The following is an 18,542-nucleotide window of genomic DNA, read 5'->3' on the forward strand; positions in this document are numbered from 1 at the left end:
GAAAAAAACATTTGAATACATATCTTAGGGTTCATTTCCCTAACATCACCTTATCTGACCTTTTCTGCTTGACTCGGACATATACTAGATATTGCAAATAAGGGAAACCATGGGACCTATGTTTCTTTGGGCCTGGCTTACTTCACTTAATATAATTTTTTCCAAGCCTTTCCATTTCCTAACAAATGTCATTCTTTCTGATGGAGGCATAGATTTTTATCATGCCTCTCTATAAGGGTGGGGAGCCAATCAGGGATCACTGGAACCACGCTGTTGCCTTGTATTTTGCAAAATGACTTTCACCTCAGGGGGAAAAATTAGACACAGTGTTGACTAATGATTAACAAAATACTACTGTCCCCAAGTCTCCCACTCACCTCTACCTGCTGGATCTCCACAACGGAGCTTTCTCACTGCAAACTGAACTAACAGAAGCCAGTGGACAAGCACTCAGTCCTTTCTCACCCGTGTGCCATCATTTCCCTCCCCACTGTCCATGGAAATGTGGGGAGCATCCTCCCCTCCTCCTCCCAAAGCAACTCCTTTGCCTTACCTCCACACTTGCCATGCTCTTTAGTCTATAATACTGACTTACTGACCCACATTTAAATATCTCCTATTTCATGAATTATTAATATGAAAACTACAAAACAAACATCGTCTCATCATCCCTGAGTTGTTCACATTCTAGTCAAATGACTCAAAGAAATTATCTTTAGCCAGGTGCTAGTGGCTCATGACTATACTCCTAACTACTCAGGCAGCTGAGATCTGAAAATCTCAATTCAAAGCCAGTCTAGGCAAAAAAAAAAAAGTCTGTGGGACACTTATTTCCAATTAATCAGCATAAAGACAGAGGTGGAAGTTTGGCTCAAGTAGTAAAGCTCCAGCCTTGAGTGGAAAAAGCCAAGTAAGAGCACAAAGCTCTGAACTGAAGCCCCAATACCAGCACAAAGAAAAAAAATGTTATGAAAGGGGCGCTGTGGCTCAGGTGGTAGAGTGCTAGCCTTGAGCTGAAGAGCTCAGGGACAGGGCCCAGGCCCAGAGTTCAGGCCCCACAACCAACCCCCCCAAAAAATATTATGTCTTATTCCTCACACTTTGTTTTCAAACTGCATTAGTACACCTTCCATGGTGCCTTACACCATGTGCCTTGGTACTGGAAATCAGTCACTCATTTCCTTCTTTTCTTCTTTGTTTTTTTTTTTTAATGGTATTGGAGTCTGAATTCAGGGCCTGAGCATTATGCCTTAGATTTTCCAAGGCTGGTTCTCTACCACTTGCGTCACAGCTCCATTTCTGGCTTTCTGGTGGTTAATTGGAGATAAGAGTCTCATGGACTTGACTGGATTTGAACAGTGATCCTCATCTTCCAGCCTGCTGAGTAGCTAAGATTACAGAAATGAGCCACCGGCACCTGGCTTTTCATTTCCTTCTTGAATTTCTATTGCCCATTAGTTTTGGTGATTTCACACAAGTTTCCATCTGCAAGTGAACATTCTTTACTCTCCTTTTCCAAGCTTCTCTCCTAAAATGTCAGCGAACCTCCTCAAGGTTCATCCTTGAGGATGAATGGGCCATCCATTTCTGCACCTCGGTTTACTAATTGTGTGCAATTGGAATTAAGTTCCACTCAACAGCTCCCTTGGAATCTTAAATTCAACACGTCCTAACCGAATTCATCATCCCATCCTTCTACATTCCTTTCCTCTAGAGCTGCTCACCTCAATTAGCTGTATTACACTCCATGCTGGAGCCCTAGGACCCTGACATGCTGTCACTTTCATGTCACTGTACCCCAAATACCAATCAACCCTCAACCTCTTAAATCATAATATTTAATATTTCCTTAAATTGACAACTGTCTTCATCACTATGAGACTGGTCTAACTTAAGCTATTACATCCTGCTTGGAAGATTTCAAGAGCCACTCTACTCATCTTAAGGGAATCTTCATCTTGCATTCAGGACAGTATTTTCAAAACACAAATCAAATCATATTGCTTTTTTCTTAACACCTTCATGTGGCTGCAGTCCCCAAAAATACTAAGCCCCAAATCCCTACAGGAGCCAAGTTCCTGATGTAGCTTCTAAATATATTTTCAAAGGTTTTTGTTTCTTCTTCTTATTCAGTTCTCTTCATCATACAGACCATTCTCTACTTGAACCTGTTCCTTCAGAACTCAAGCATTTGTATGAGGAACGTGTGTCCTATTGTTACTCTGGATAACTCCTGCTCTTCTTTCTGATCTCAATTCTATTTCACTTTCACAGATCAACTCCTAAGCATTTCCTTCAATCACAAATTAAATAATTACCTGGCTATTGGTTGTCTCTTGTATTAGACTGTGAGCTTTAAGACTAAGTTGGTTTCACCAGTACTTGGCCTAACATATATGTGCTCTCAATATGTGCTTTTGTAATTTCTTCCCTGACATGTTCTGGGCTAGGAAAGAGGCTTGTAACACAATCAGAAATTCACATTTCAGAGTGATTATGTTGCATGAAAATACTGTCCATGGCCATGTCCCAATGCACAATGATACAAATATATTCTTATTATCTGTACAGAACAGTAAGAAAAGCATGTAAGAGGAACTCCTAAAATCCCAAAGCCTTAAGAAAAAACTTTAAAGAAGAAGGAAAAAAAAAAAAAACCGCCAATTTCAAAAAGAACCTTTGGAAAAAAAATAAATTTTTTTTATTTAGAGGTATTGACACTTAAAACTATGAGAGACTTCTCAGAAGAAGAATAGCCAATAAACACATGAATAAATGTTCAACATCTCTAGTCAACAACATTGAGATTCTACCTCACCCCAATTAGAATGGCCAGCATGAAGAAAACTAACAATAACACATCCTGGCATGGATATGGCCCGAAGGAAACTGTTATACTGTTGGTGGGAATGCAAACTTGTTCAACCACTCTGGAAAGCAGTATGGAGATTCCTCAAAAGACTAAACATAGAATTTCCCTATGACCCAGCAATTCTACTTCTGAGCAGTTATCCAATAGACCACAAACCAGTCCACACTAAAGCTACCAGCACAACCATGATTACTGAAGTACTGTTTACCATAGCCAAGATATGGAATCAGTACAGCTGTCCCTCCACAGACAAATGGATCAAGAAAATGGATTGTGTGTGTGTGTGTGTGTGTGTGTGTGTGTGTGTGTGTGTATTGGAATTCTACTTATCCATCAGAAAGAATGATGTTGTACCATTTGTAAGGAAATGGAAGGACTTGGAAAAAATTTAAGCAAAGTAAGCCAGACATAGAAACTTAGGTTACATGGTTTCCCTCATTTGTTATAGCTAGAATGTACTTATAAATCTATAAATAAAAACACTGTGTGGTAAGCAAGGTGGTTACAACGAAGTTAACTGAAGTAGAATAGATTCTATGGAGAGCACAAATAGTGTAATTCTTAAAAACAACCACAGCAACAACAAAAACCTAAGTCAAAGCCCAACAAAGTAAGTACCAAGAAATGGGTATTCTCAACAGGATTGGGTGTGGCTAAGGGAAGAAGGATAGAAGAATGAAGCATGGAATGGGGAAGAATGCAGGCAAGAATTTTTTTATTGTATATATCACAGAATTGAGAAATATAAGGGTGAGTCAAAGCAGGGGAGGTTTAAAGATTTTGAATTGATGATACAGATCAAGATGCAATGTATATACAAACTGCTTTGTTAAAAGGAAAAAATTAAATACATAGTCTAAATTTAAGGTAAGTAAGGGAGGGGGTGGGTTGGGAGAATGATGAAATGGGTGATATTGGTCAAGATGACTGTATTCATAACTGCTTTGGTGAATGAATACTTAAAATAATTAACATATTTTAAAAATAAAAGTAGAAATATAGTTACTATAGAAAAAAACATAAAAACATAGTAATGTTTGACTGAATGTGTAATTTTATTTACCTGAACTATATGGCCATCTATTCACTTAGAAATTATATATTGAGGGCTGTATGTATGGGGCATACTAGTATAAAGCTTATCTTGCAAACAGTTGTATGGCAAATATATATGTGTGTGTGTGTGTGTGTGTGTGTGTGTGTGTGTGTACATATGTACATAAGTACATATATATGTATAGAGGGAGAGGTAGAATTTGACCAGTGAACATTGTATGCATGTATAGAAATGTAACAATAAAATCCTTTAAATGGTTTTTCTTTCTTGCTATTGTGTCTAACATATTCATAAGATGATTTCTTTGTTGTTTTGTATGTCCCTCCCCCAAGGTATAACCCTTGTTTTCACTGTATTTGATGTTGGTATAATTTGGGGAGGGGAAAGGAAAAAATTTTTAAATAGGGATACAGGTAGACCCATTGCAACAATGAGATGTACAAGATATTATGTCAAAAAATGAACTTTACAACTTTTGCGCTGGGGGGAAGGGGAAGTGGGGGGGGCGTTGCAGAGCAGGGTAGATGGGAAAGGATGGGAAGGGGAAACAAAGGAGGAGGCTACAACGCTTGATAAGAAATGTACTCATTACCTTGCTCATGTAATTGTAACTTCTCTGTACGGTATTTTCACAATAAAAAAGACTTAAAAATCCTTTAAATATATGCTAATAGAAATGTATAGAAATGAAAAATAAATAAAAATAAAAACTATGATGTTCCTAATTAAGAAATATGCTTAGCTGAGTACAGTGGCTCCTACCTATAATCTAAGCTACTCTGGAAGCTGAAATCTGGAGGACTGTGGTTCAAGAAAAGTCCAGGCTAAAATGTCCATGAGATCTCATCTCAATGGAAAAACCTAAAATACCTATTATCTATGCTATACTAGAAAGCACAAATAGGATGATCACAGTCCTGGCTGGCTTAGACAAAAAGTGAGAACCTATCTCAAAAGAAGAAAGGTTAAGAAGATACGTTGTACTTGTCTAGCAAACACAAAATCCCTAGTTCAAATCCTAGTATTGGTGTGTATGGGTAGGGGGAAGAGGTGGAGAGAGAAACAAAGAGACAGATAAAGTGACAGAGAGATGGAGAAATACAAAAAGAGCATAGTAAAGGAAGAAATTTATGAGCAAAGGAAGAAACTTCAGGTACACCCACTTCATCTTACAATACACTACCAACACTCTCTTGTAATCGCTTAGGATATTAAACTGCTAATATTCTCCATCAGCCAGCTCAGATGCAACTCTGTGTGGACAATATTCCACACACAGTGAATGCTATTTAATATTGTTTTCACTACTGTTCTGATGCACTTGATTAAATTACGTCTTGAAGTGGTATTTTTAATATTAACCAAGGCATATTTATCTCCTGATCTCTGATGGGTACCATAATTCTCTCCTTGTTAGAGCTGGAAAAAGATGTTTGACCTTGACTATTGGGAGAAGACTTATCACATTAAGAACCACAGTAAAGGACATAAACGAAGAAGGAGTCAAAAAGGATATTAAATACAAATGCATGGAACCTAGCAATTTCCTTATTAAATTCTGAATGATGAAGTGTAATGGGTTGACTCAATGGTGAATTAGACAGAACCATCTGCTAGGGAAAAAGAACCTATATATTCTACAATAGCTTATATTATTACTTTTAAGATAAAGGAATTTATGATCAAATTAATGTTTTCCTCCCTAAAATAATCATATTTTTGTCAAGAATATCTTACTTGAAATTGGATATTTACAAAAGTAGGTTTCAAGAAGTATTTTCAGTTCAAATCATTTCTTCTGAAAGTCAGTACTTAACTTTGTTACTTTTTCTTGCCTCCTTTTTTAACCCTTTGCTAAAGTGATCTTACTATCTTATCACCTATCTACCTTCACTTTATGCAACTTAACTATTATAATCTGAGTACACACTCAAGGTAATAGTAGGTACAGAATGGATATTTCGTAAGCATATTTTAGGAATAAATCATGTCAATGTTTAATGTCTATATAATCTATCAAGTTTGTGAATATTTCCTTCTCATTTCAGAGTTCCCTTTTTCTGATATCAAGCTCTGCTCTTCTCCATCTGACATACTTGAAGCCCCTGGTTAAATGAAGCAGTAGGAATAACTTCATATTTATTAGAAGCCTTCGATGGAAATTTTACACGGGCAGGAATAAATCCAAAGGCAAGGTGCTTTTTCAAGGACAACAAAGAATAGAAAATGGTCTTATAAACTGTGAATTACCTGAATAGAGAGTTCTGCTTCCTTTGTATAAGAAAAAGCAGTGGGATGTGCTCTTGGGTCCCCCATTCACAGGGAAGCCGGTGGGTTCTATGATGGTGTACTTGCTTGCTGTGCTTCCTTGCTTGCTAAGCAAATCCTAATTGGATTCAGGAAAGCAATGTGTCCAGATAAAAGTATCACTTTTCCAGCCTCTTGTACAGACCAAGTTATTTCCAGAACAGCAAGACCTCAGAGAAAGGTGCTGTGAGTCTGTCATTAAATGTTTAAAAAGGGTAAAGAGGCTGGCACTACTGTGCCTAGTTCCCCTTTCTTTGAACTTCTTGGAATACAGATGTAAAGCTCATGAGGGGATAGCACAAGACAGGAAGCCAAAGTATGGAGGAAAGCAGAGAAACACAGCCTAGAGCCACAACATTCATTGGTAGCCTTGGGCCCCCTTCTAGTGTTCTGTCATGGAAGGAAGGAAAACAGTCCTTTCTTTTAGTAAGCCATTGTAAACAGACTCTGTGTTACTTGAAACTAAACATTTCTGAGGCTAAAACAGCAATTCATTCCTGTTTTTCCTTTTGTGAAATCAAAATCCTTGAAACAAACAACCGAGTTGCATTGGGCATTAGATCTATTGTCATGCAAAGGTGATATGATGTAAGCTATCATGGGAAAATCAAGAAAGAAAAGAGATTGTGCTAACCACCAGAAAATAACAGGAACTGTCTCTCCTCATTTCCTATTTCAAAATGGCCCTCGTTGGTAACTGTGGGTGATGTAATGAGAACATCATTTATTCCACCTACAATGGGTTCAAGGCTCAGATTTATCTCCTCTTCCTGAGAAGGCTGCAGCATCATAATGGTGATAGTAAAGATGCTTGAAGCCAACTGAAGAGAATCTGTTCAAATACACGAATTCCAGACTGATGCTGGCCTGCATCAGAGGAAAAGGATTAGGCCTGTACCATTCTTATCCTTATTTCAAAAGTAATTACACATTGAGGGAAGAGTATGTGGCTCAACCTGACTCAGTTAGTAAGCATGCTACAAAGAAATGACATTAGCACTGGGTGGCAATACCCACTAGAGAAAATACCAACACTGCCATTTAAAACAGGAAATAGATTTAAATGTCGCTTGTAACAGACAAGATAACTGATTTCATCTTTTTTTTTTCTCAATTGGTATTCTCACAGACTTTTCTATCTGGGCTGGTTTCAAACCATGATCCTTAGTTATCAGCCTCTGGTGTAGCTAGGATTACAGGGGTGAGCCAGTGGCTTCCAGCTCCATTTTTCATTTTAATCAAGTCACTTAACTTACTTCCTTCCTTCCTTCCTTCCTTTTTTCCTTCCTTCCTTCCTCCCTCTCTGCCTCCCTCCCTTTCTTTCTTCCTTCGTTCCTTCCTTTTCTTCCATTTTTGCTATTGAGTTGCATCAGTTATTTATACAGACAAATATGAACTCCTTATTAGATGATGATTGATAAAGCTCATCCTGTAGGCTCTTTCCACCTCTTGGTGGTGAAGCTTTTTGATTTGCTTTAGTCCCACCTGTGTGATTTTGCTTTTGCCACCTGTGCTTTTGTTGTCACCACCAAAAACTTACTGTCAAGATCAGTATCGAGAACCTGTTCCTCTATGATCTGTTTAAAGAGTTCTATACGTTTAGATCTTACATTTACATTACTAACTCATGTCAAGTTGATTTCTACTTCAATCTTCTCTATTTAGAGAAGGTGGAATACCACCATTCAATAAAGAGCTTTTCTCCCTAATTGTGAATTCTTGATGTTCACGTCACAAGAAATGAATGGGGAAATGGGATTTAAGTACTGTCAAGTATGGGTGACTCTATCTCTTGCTATGGAGGTAGAGACTGCATTCGCTCTTTGGTTCCAACGTTCTTTCCAAATGTGAGCAGTTTCTGGAACATGGGATGTTCTTGGTATTTAAAAACATATAACACAGCCTTCAATTCACTGCAAAGACTTTACACAATCCTCACTTGGCCCACAGTCTGAGCCTGTGAAAGACAGTGACCCATCCTAATGGGCTTTCTACTACCTCTTACTAATGTTCACTAGCTCACTGTTTACATTGCTTGCTGACTTAAGAGCCTAATCCTACAGTCAGCTGTGACTCCAGTGTGCTGATGGGTTTTTCCTGGTTGCCTAACATTGTAATGCAATTTTGTGGGAGGTATTACATATAAAAGATTACTTTCTTAATGACTCCAGGTACAAAACAAGCACATTGCAATAAAAAAAGGAGGAGGATAACTCCAATGGAAATGACTGTGAATGTTCTTGTCAATCTAAAAAGCATATACTATATATTAAAGAATGAAAATTTCCATAACCGTATTTCTTCTGTTATGCTTTGTAATTCCTTGAGACAATCAACACAGCAGAATGAAGCAGCCTTGTTTGGTGTGATTTTCTTCATGGGACTAGAGTTTGAAGTCAGGGCCTCAATGCTCACTATTGAGCCATATCTCTGCCTTTGTTGTACTGATTATTTTTGAAATTTGGTCTTGCTTTTTGCCTGGGCATATATGTGGACCTGTGATCCTCCTTTTTGTGTGCTTCTAGCTGTAGCTGAATTGAAAAGTATACACTCTTATAGCCATCTGCTTCTACTGACATAGAGTACTGTGAACTTTTCTCCCTGAGCTGGCCTAGAACAGTTATCTTTTTGTTCTCAGCCTTCCATACAATTAGGATAACAGGCTCAGTTGATTGCTGGGAAAGGGTTTCATTTAGATGCTTAATTTGGTCTGACCTGTCATATTCCCAATCTTATCCTTCTAAATAGCTAGAATTTTAGGTATGAGCCACCAGCACCCAGCCACATGTTCTATTTTAAATGTGTACAGAGTTGAAATACAATATACTATTGTCCATACATGAGATGACTAAGACTGCCCTGGCTTGTCAACTCTGAACAGAGGCTGCTGGTGAATGAAATCATCTACTTAGGAGCAGGAAATTGTCTGCCAAAGTGTTCTGAGCTAGACAGGCAGAGACCAAGTTTAGAACAAAGTAAATGAATTCTGCCCTCACACTTCAGAAGCTAGACATGGGATAAGTACTTCTACAAGGAACATTTAAAACAGATAACATCATTAAGACTGTAAGTACATTTTGAAATGTATGATTTTTTTTCTTGATAAGTCTATCATGTAAATCTGTAATTAGGGACTTTGAAAATAGCTAACTTTTTTAAAAAAACACAATATGCTGTAATTGTCTATTAAGTCAATGAGTACTCAGGGACTCTTAAAACCACTGATTGCTTGCTGTGCTTTGGAAGAACAAGTACTTCTAGAAAGATTCCTTCTGAAATTCTCTTTAAGATAGAAGGTATTTGCAAGAGTGCTGCTACCTGCCTAATAACCTTTGTTTCTCAGGGGACTGACATGCATCCATGAGCCCAATGAACATTCCAGGTCTGAACTACAATTAGACTAACTCTTATTTTTATAACTGAAGCAAATTTCCATCTTGGATTAAATAAAACTTTTGAATTCCACCGAGTTCCAAATGTTCATTAGGGAGGACTTTATTAATCATTCATTTTCACTCATTTCTGAATGTAAACTAAGTATTTTATCTCACTTAAGAGGATAAGCAATGGACCAGAGCATATGGTATATTTTCAAGTCGTTCTGTTGTTTTATACAAGTTGCTGTATAATGAACTGAAATGAACAAAAATGGAGTGCTGTCTTTTATCTGGTTATGCTCTATTATGCTCACTGATGTTCAACAGTTAAAATAGATGAGCAGTATTCACAAGGTCTTTAAATAAAATCACAAAGATTATATTGTTGTCATTGCAATATGACAATTCTACTCACAGTAATGCCTTACCTTCAGTATAAAGCCTCATTTGATCTCTTCTGTAAGCAAGCATTATAATTACTTCCAAACATAAATCACATAGAAGGTAAAGTAGGATCAGTGGCATAATCATTTAGACATGGAGGCCTGCTGGAAGGTCTCCTTTCCTGCCAGTCAGTTTCCTATTTGGGTATATTTCCTTTGTCAGTTGTAGGGTTGTACCAGCCCACATCCCTCTGAGGAGGCCTGACTGAACAATACGTAATTATTCATTCCACCAAGGCCACAGACATAAGCCAAGAGTGGTGTAATCCTAACACTCTTGAGGCTGAGGCAGGGGGATCTTCAGTTAGAGGCCAGCCTGAGCTACAGAAAGAGAAGGAAGACAAGCAAGCAGGCTGCAGGTGAGAACCCAAGACAGCCTCTAGAGATGTGTGTCTCTTTGGCATCAGTGACTATCCAACTCTCTGACAGAGAGAAAGTTTTGAAAGCTAGATCCTGGAGAAGACTGACAGTCACAGTGCACACTATCCCTCCATCCATGAAGCTTACAGTTCCATGGGGGATAATGACAATTAAAACAATACACAGTGTGATATGCACCATGGAGAAAAGGAAGTGGTAAAATGGGAGAAATAATGGTGGTGGTTCTTAAATAACACGGCCAGGAAGGGACTCTCTAAAGAAAGGACATCTGAGGTGAATTCTAGAGAGAAAGTGTTATCCATTAGAAGAGCAAGTAAATCAATTTAGACAGACAAGACAGCATATTCAAAGGCCCAGGGGTGGAAAGAGCTTGTGCTTAAAACCCAAATGAAAAGTGTACAGCAGACAAAAAGCAGAATGAAGACAAGGAGGCCTAAGGGAAAACAGGAAGAGCAGGGAGAAAGGAAGGCAGGAAGGGAGGGAGGGAAGAAGGACATGAGGGAGGGAAGAAGAGAGATTCAAGAATGGTGGCTATGTCCAAGTGATTTGATAACTGGAAAGCTATTGACCAAGTCAATGAACATCATTTTATGTCACTAGTAACATATTTAAAACATTTTTATTTAATGATAAATAAAACAAGTTCTCAATTGAATTTGGTTTAAAAGATGGGATTATCATGTCTAGATCAATAATATGGAATGTCCTGAGCTGTCTTCACTGTTATTCAATATTCATATAGTAGATAGCATACAATTTAATTAACTATCTATGAGGGAAAAATAGTCTGTAAAAGTTCTAGGAAGTAATATCCTAATTTTCTGGGCCAATAAGAGAAATGAATTTGCCAATGCCTTCTGCCTTGGCCCTGCTCTATGCTTATGGGTCCCTGGGTGCCAGGCATTTCCAAAGCAGTTGGGATGGTAGTTAGTGCTCCAAGACTTCAGAGCCCAGTTTTAAAGTGTAAAACAGAGTACAAATCTAAATTTAAGATATCCTAGCTCCAGTCTACCATTGTCTTTCTCAAACTTGGATAAATTCTAAAGCAAGAATTGCCCAACACTGCATTGTGCAACGGAATGCATTGCCTTCAGGTAAATACTGAATCATGTAGGAAAAGCAGTGAGCTACATGTACAGAACATTCATATCAGATATGACATAGGTTGTGGCTTCTAAATAATGTGACTGTAAAGAGTCCCAAGGAGCAATCTGCCAAGACGGCTGTGTACTTGAGACATTTAATGTCCTTCTAAGGATAGTCAAAAACCCCAAAGCATGACAGAAAGATCTTCAGCTCAACAGTACCTAAGGCTTAGGTACTTCCAATCCAAAGGCTAGCAAAGCACCATCAGGAAGGGCTATACATTAGACGAAAGAGATAATTATAGAGTCCTTCCAAAATGAAGAAGAGACAATCGAATAATAAATAGGAAGCGAAGCAAGAGGAGCCGGGATCACTCGGTCAGCCACATCGGATTTCCTTCTGGCTAAAGGTCTAAAGTAACATAGGTCCCATGGCTTCTCTTACTTCCAATAGCTAGTATATGTCTGGGACAAGTAGAGAAGGTCAAAAGCTATGTACAAATGTCTATATAAGATGATATTAAGTGAAATGAACCCCAAGATAGGGACACAAGTGTTTTTTTTTCTTTCTTGCTATTGTTTCTAACATATTTCTTTGTTGCTTTGTATGTTCCTTTTCCCCACGGTATAACCCCTGTTTTCAGTGTATTTGATGTTGGTATAATTTGGGGAGGGGAAGGGTAAAAACAAAATGTTTAAATAGGGATACTGGTTGACCCACTGTAACAATGAGATGTTCAAGAGAGTATGTTGAAAAACAAACTTTACAATTTAGGTGGGGGGGGGGCAGGAGTGTAGTTGTGGAGATGGGAGGGAAGGGATGGATGGTAGGGGAAAAACAAAAGAGGAGGCAACAATGCTTAAGAACAAATGCATTCATTACCTTGCTCATGTAACTGTAACCCTTCTGTACAGTAGTTTCACAATACAAAAATCTTATTTATAAAAGAACAACAACCAAGTTCCTGCTCCCCATAGGCTATTCCTAAACACTGTTTCAAGAATTTATATTCAAGCTGAGTTCTCATGGTTCAAGCTTGTAATCCTAGCTACTCAGGAGGCTGAGCTTTGAGGATCATCATTCAAAGCCAGCTCCCACAGAGAAGTCTGTGTCACTCTTATTTCCAGTTAACCAGCAAAAAAAAGCCAGGCGTGGAGCTGTGACTCCAGTGGCAGAGTGCTGTTGTTGAGAAAAAAATCAAATTAAGAGCTCTGAGGACTCTGAGTTCAAGTCAGTACCAGTACAAAACCCAAATATTCTGCTATGGTCTTGGCCAAAACTTAATTGCACACATACCTGTGCAGAAGCTGCGAGCTGCAGCACACATGTACAAATCTTGACTCACTTTGGCAATGAGATAAATGGTACTAGCCAAATGGAAACAAAAGGGACTATCATTTATTCAGAAAGATCTGAAATTTTAATAAAGTCCACTGAAATTTGTATGAGAACCAAGGAGTTCCAATTAGCTTATCCACGGGCAACTTCCTTCTCTAGAAAGAGCATTCCTAGCTCAGGACCTGTGCGTACTTTTGAACTCAGTTCAGTCCTGCTTCTTGAGGCCCACCTGGGATAACTCAATGGTCTTCAACAACCTTTTTAACAGTAAATCAGCAATGGAGATTTAATTTAGCTCTCACTCATTTTAACAAGCAGCTGTGTGATTTTTAATTCTATTTTCATACGTTTGTAAACTGGAGCCTTTTCAGATTTAATTGGAATCTCAAGACGAAACAAAACATACACACAAATAGAGAGAATGCAATCCATATAAAATGGGTTTTATCATATATATTTTTTCTCCTTTTGATTCTAAATTAATTATTACAACCCTCATTGTACTTATTTTCAGAAGGGGAGACATTCATAAAGAGAAAGAGGTAAGAATGATAGATTAAAACAACTCTACATCATGCTTCCTTTTAATCAGTATACTTTCACACAAGATAACTGACTCAAATCCTGCTGTGATTTCATTTGCAAAAATTTTGCTAAATTAAGTCGATACAGTAAGTAAAACTCAAGCCAATCTTCAACTGTATAAAAGAGTAGGATAGGTTAGATGATATCTAAGATTTTTCTCTATGCCTTGCACTTTTAATAAGGTTTACAATGTCTTATCAATAAAGTAATAAATTTTACATATTATTATATGTAATATAATAAAGCCAATTGTTGAGAAATATAAACCAAAATATAGAATGCAAAAGGTATCTAAAAGTTAAAATATTTTGAAGTATCTTTACAATATGAATGATGACTTTTTGTTCATATATGATTTTTTTGGGGGGTCCGGTCATTGGGCCTGAACTCTGGGCCTGGGCGCTGTCCCTCAGCTCTTCAGTTCAAGGCTAGCACTGTACCACTTGAGCCACAGCGCCACTTCCGGCTTTTTTCTTTTTGCTTATGTGGTGCTGAGGAATCGAACCCAGGGCCTCATGCATGCAAGGCAAGCGCTCTACCACTGAGCCACCTTCCCAGCCCCTCATATATGATTTTTTTAAAAGCATGGTGTGGCTTTCTAGATTGATTATAAAATGCAGTGGGTTTTGCTGCAATTATCAAGGATACTGGAAGGTGAGGTGAGAAAAGCTTAATTCTATGAATAAAATCAACTCTGAGTGACAATAGCATTCAGAAATACAAGATGGCCATCCTTCTGTCCATCCAGTCATCCATAAAACCAGAGACAGAATGCTGACTGAACAGCTGCTGGTTTCTCCCCACATTACCTGACAACTGCCAGAAGCAACCAAAGACCTAGAAGCAACCAAATCAGCTGAACATTGACTGAAATCTTTGGGCAAGAGCCAAAAGAAAGCATTCTTCAATTGTTTTCATCCAGCATTTTGTAATCACAATAAAAGGCTGACTAAATACAGGACACAGGAATCTCTATAATACTGCCAACAACACTCAGAAGTCAATTTCCTAAGAAAGAAATGTACCTAAAATATTGGAAAATATCAGTTTTGTTATTATTAGTTCAGTTTCAAAACTGTAACCATTTATAATAGACTTACTTTTATATGCAAATAAAAATCTATTGGATGCTATATTTGTTCATGGCAGTTGAAACTAACTGAGCACATGCTATGAGCCAGGCAGTTTTTGAAGTGCTAAGTATACATTTATCTGATTTCACTGTTATAAGTTTATGAGACAGACAATAGGCTCTCTATTTTATAGATAAGGAAACTGAAGCACAGCAAAAGGGAAAAAAACTATAAAAGTAGTAAAGCTGAGATTCACATTCAAGCATTCTGACTAGTTTTTCCAGATTAAAACTAAACTACCTTTCCTTTAGAATTTGCATTTTCAGATGCATTCCAGCCTCAAGAGGATCATATTCTGAAAAAAATAATTTTAACTATGTAAATGATACATGGCATTGAAAAGGAGAGTGGAAACAGAGATGGCTTCTGAAGAAATGATGTGGGAGAATCAGCAGAACTTGAAGACTGGCAGTATGAGTGCATTGAATGAGAAACAAGGAAAATGTCATGTCTTGAATAGCTGAAGTAAGGAGGGGGAGCTCGGGAAGTTTCTACAGTTGAAACAGCAAAATATAGGCTTAGGATGAAGTTGATGCATAGACTTCAGGCTTCTAGAAGACATCTAAGTTTACAAGCCAGGTGAGCAGCTGAACAAAAGAACAGGCAATGGGTCAGGTGGAAGGAAGAGAGCTGTCCTTTTCCCTGCAATGCTGAAACATCTCTTCCCCACTCTGAAATCAATCCTAATTGAGAAAATTATTGTGTGCTGAATGAATGCAGATGTGAGAGTTTAACACAAAATTAAAACCATCTCCCCAGCATGCGGGGGTATAAATTCAGGGAAAATAAAAGGTGGGATCAAAGAAATCCACCAAGCACAAATAGTGGTCTAATTTCCCAACCTGGAATCCCCATAGAGTGCTAAGCATGTTCATCCCAGATTTCTATCCTTTTGTGTGTAAAGCTTGTGATTGTCAAGACACTGTGACTGTGCAGCTGGCATCTCAGTGACTCTGCAGTGTTTGAGGACGCTTGACCAATGTAAAACTGTCCATCCGATTATTTTGTTAAGGATTCTTCTCACTTTGACAAGAAGGGAAGGGAAGCCATCCTGGATGCCACACATCCTTTTAGGTCTCAGGTTCAAGCATCATTGGGTAGGTTCAACATGGACACTTCCATTAGGAGAATAACATTTTATCTTTACCCAAAGAAGCTGATGGGAGGTTAGGAACAGAAGCAGGGAGGAAATGAAACCAACACAGAATGGAGAACATTTGCACTGATGTCTAGAACTAGTTATTACTCATGTCAGCCTAATCAGATCAGAGGATTCCTTCAGACAAAAGAATGAGGTATTTTGGTTGGATGCTCATTAGAATTTAGAATGCTTAATTTCCTCCTTAACTTTAAGTGCCTACCAAGGCAGAAATAATGAAGACAGCAATAAAATAGAAGGCTTTAAACATTTTTAGTATTTAAAAGATTTAAGATTTCTAAAATTTTAAATATTTTTCTAAAACATTTTGTGATCTCTAAAATTAAATTAAGTTTATAAAATTAAATTCAGTTGGGATTTTTTTTCCTGGTCTCATCTCTTTTATTGCAGTTGGGATTTTTTTAAAAAAACATAACTCTGACTTCAGATAAAATCAATCATCAACATTACATGGATTTAGTGATACTGGTCTTGTTTTGCGAACTAAAACAGAAAATAAAGATTTCCTTGAAAAATATCATGGGTACAATTTTCTTAGTGATTATTACCTTTTATGTATATAAAAATTCCCTTTGAGACTCATTTATGAACAACTGGCTTTCAGTATAGATGTACTAATGATTGATTAATTCACCTATCCCTTATTTTGTTCTTAAATATCTATAGTGACAGGAGTAAGCAATGCCACACCTGGAGTTTGGGTTCAAGTACTTCAAAGCAACTGTGAACAGAGTACTTACAAAGTGGTACTTCCAGTGGATGTCCTGTTACATCACACCATCCAATGGGGTGAAGGTCAGGGCTGTCTACACCCATCCAATAGTCATACTTATGGTCCCAACCATCAAAATGAACCTGTTAAAAGGAATTTTGAATAATTACTGTTTTTCAATTAATATATCACTTATTCTTTTGTCAAAATATTTGAAAACAGATCTCTGAAGCTGAGATTGAAATTGTATGAATCACATCTTGCAGAGGAAACAATATTTGAAACCTGCCATCTTATAGTCCCTCTAATCTAGCCAAGAAAGGTTCTTGTATCAATTTTTTCAAAGAAATCTAAAAGGTTGGGAAATGAAAATACCTTCAGAGATTGATTCAGACTTTGGAGGCTTAAGGCCAATCCATTTTCTCCCTTAAGACAAATCCCATGATGTTGTTGAGAAGACATTTCCTGTCCTGAGGGAGTCTCCTGGTAGCCATGGCTGGTACCATGTCAGCATCATAAAAAGAATAACCACATGGCTGGTACTGTGTCAGCATCATAACAAGAATAGCCACAAGTGCAAGCCTGGTACTGATGAAGCCAGAGTCTAGAATGCACAGAAGCAAGAAACTCCCAAATCCTCACAAATGAGGAAAGGTAGAGCAGGAACAATGGATACAAAGACAGAAGACAAAGTATGTCACTAGGGTAATGGGATTGCTATAACAATCTTGATAACTGTGAAAGGACAAAATGTCAACAGGGAGCCGTCCACTTGGTAGAGGTTTATCACCACTTTGGATTCTATCTAGTAAACATACACAATGCTGCACACATATGCGCAGGCCTAAATGATAAAATAAAAAGCAAATTCTTACTTCTCAACTAACAAAAGTTTCATTTTTGAATGAAGATGTGTGTGCAAGGAAACAGGCATGAAAAGAGGATATTATGTAGCTCATTTATTCTCTGATGTATTTGCTGGATTTGTTTACTAAAGTTAAATGGAGACTATATCTTTGGTAATGCAAAAAGAATCCTCAATAGTTTTTTTTAAAATTTTATTTTATTTTATTTGTGAACATACTGTACAGAGGGGTTACAATTGCATGGGCAGGATAATGCGTACATTTCTTACCAAGCACTGCAGCCTCCTCCTTTGTTAACCTTCCCATCCCTTCCCAGCCTCCCTCCTCCCCCCCATCCCAATCCTTCTCCTTCCCCCCCCCCCCCGCCCCCTTTCCTCCCCCCCCCCGCACCAATGTTGTAAAGCTCGTTTTGGACATGACAACTTATACTTATTGTCGCATCAGATCCACCTGTATCCTTAAACAACTGGTTTTTCCCCATATCCTCCACAAGTTATACTGACATCAAATATAGTGAAAGCAGGGGTTATACTGTGGGGGAGGGACATACAAAGCAACAAAGAGATAATCTTATAAATGCGTTAGAAACACATGCATAAAGAAAAAACATTAAAATACATATCTAAGGGTTCATTTTCCTGACATCACATTATCTGACCTTTTCCGCTTGACTCATACATATACTAGATACTCAATAGTTTTTTTGAAAAATACTTTGAATAAATAGAATAAGGTGTCTACCACAATAGGAAATGATTGGAAATAGACGTCTAAAATTTGGGACATAAAGAAAAGAAGCAAAAATTATATTTCCTGAGTGCTAGTATCTTTTTCTAAGGCAACCTTCTTCTAGTGATCTCCAAAGCATGGTTTCCACACCAGCAACATCAGCACCCTGGACATGAGGCAGGGAGAAATCCCCAGGCCCATTCCAACTCCAGCAGGGCAGGATAAGTACTCCAGATTCCATCATCTGTGGACCAGTGATCTCAAGAATTCCCACAATGTATTTCTCCCAGACGTTGGCTTCTGGGCATGCAGAAGATCATTTCATAGCACAAAATATATGCAATGACTGATTTAGATTTTGGACAGAAACCTGGTCATTAAGTAAAGGAAAATACCCAGGCTGAACATGACCATCAGCCCTAACTATGGCACAGAATGGAGAAATATGGTCTCAGCAGTAGCTGTCATGTTGTGGCAGAGGACACACAGACTGGAGA

General features: G+C 37.9%; 1 protein-coding gene across 1 annotated transcript in view; it reads right to left on the bottom strand.

Annotated features, from left to right (window-relative positions):
* The window catches only part of L3mbtl4 (l(3)mbt-like 4 (Drosophila)), a 259,896-nt gene that overhangs the window by 145,979 nt on the left and 95,375 nt on the right, over positions 1-18,542 (bottom strand). Inside the window, exon 10 of the mRNA XM_013027135.1 lies at positions 16,479-16,593. Coding sequence (XP_012882589.1) covers positions 16,479-16,593 — 115 coding nt within the window. The remainder of the gene's footprint in view (positions 1-16,478; positions 16,594-18,542) is intronic.

Source organism: Dipodomys ordii, unplaced genomic scaffold, assembly GCF_000151885.1.
Source record: "Dipodomys ordii isolate 6190 unplaced genomic scaffold, Dord_2.0 Scaffold100, whole genome shotgun sequence".
Classification (NCBI taxonomy): domain Eukaryota; kingdom Metazoa; phylum Chordata; class Mammalia; order Rodentia; family Heteromyidae; genus Dipodomys; species Dipodomys ordii.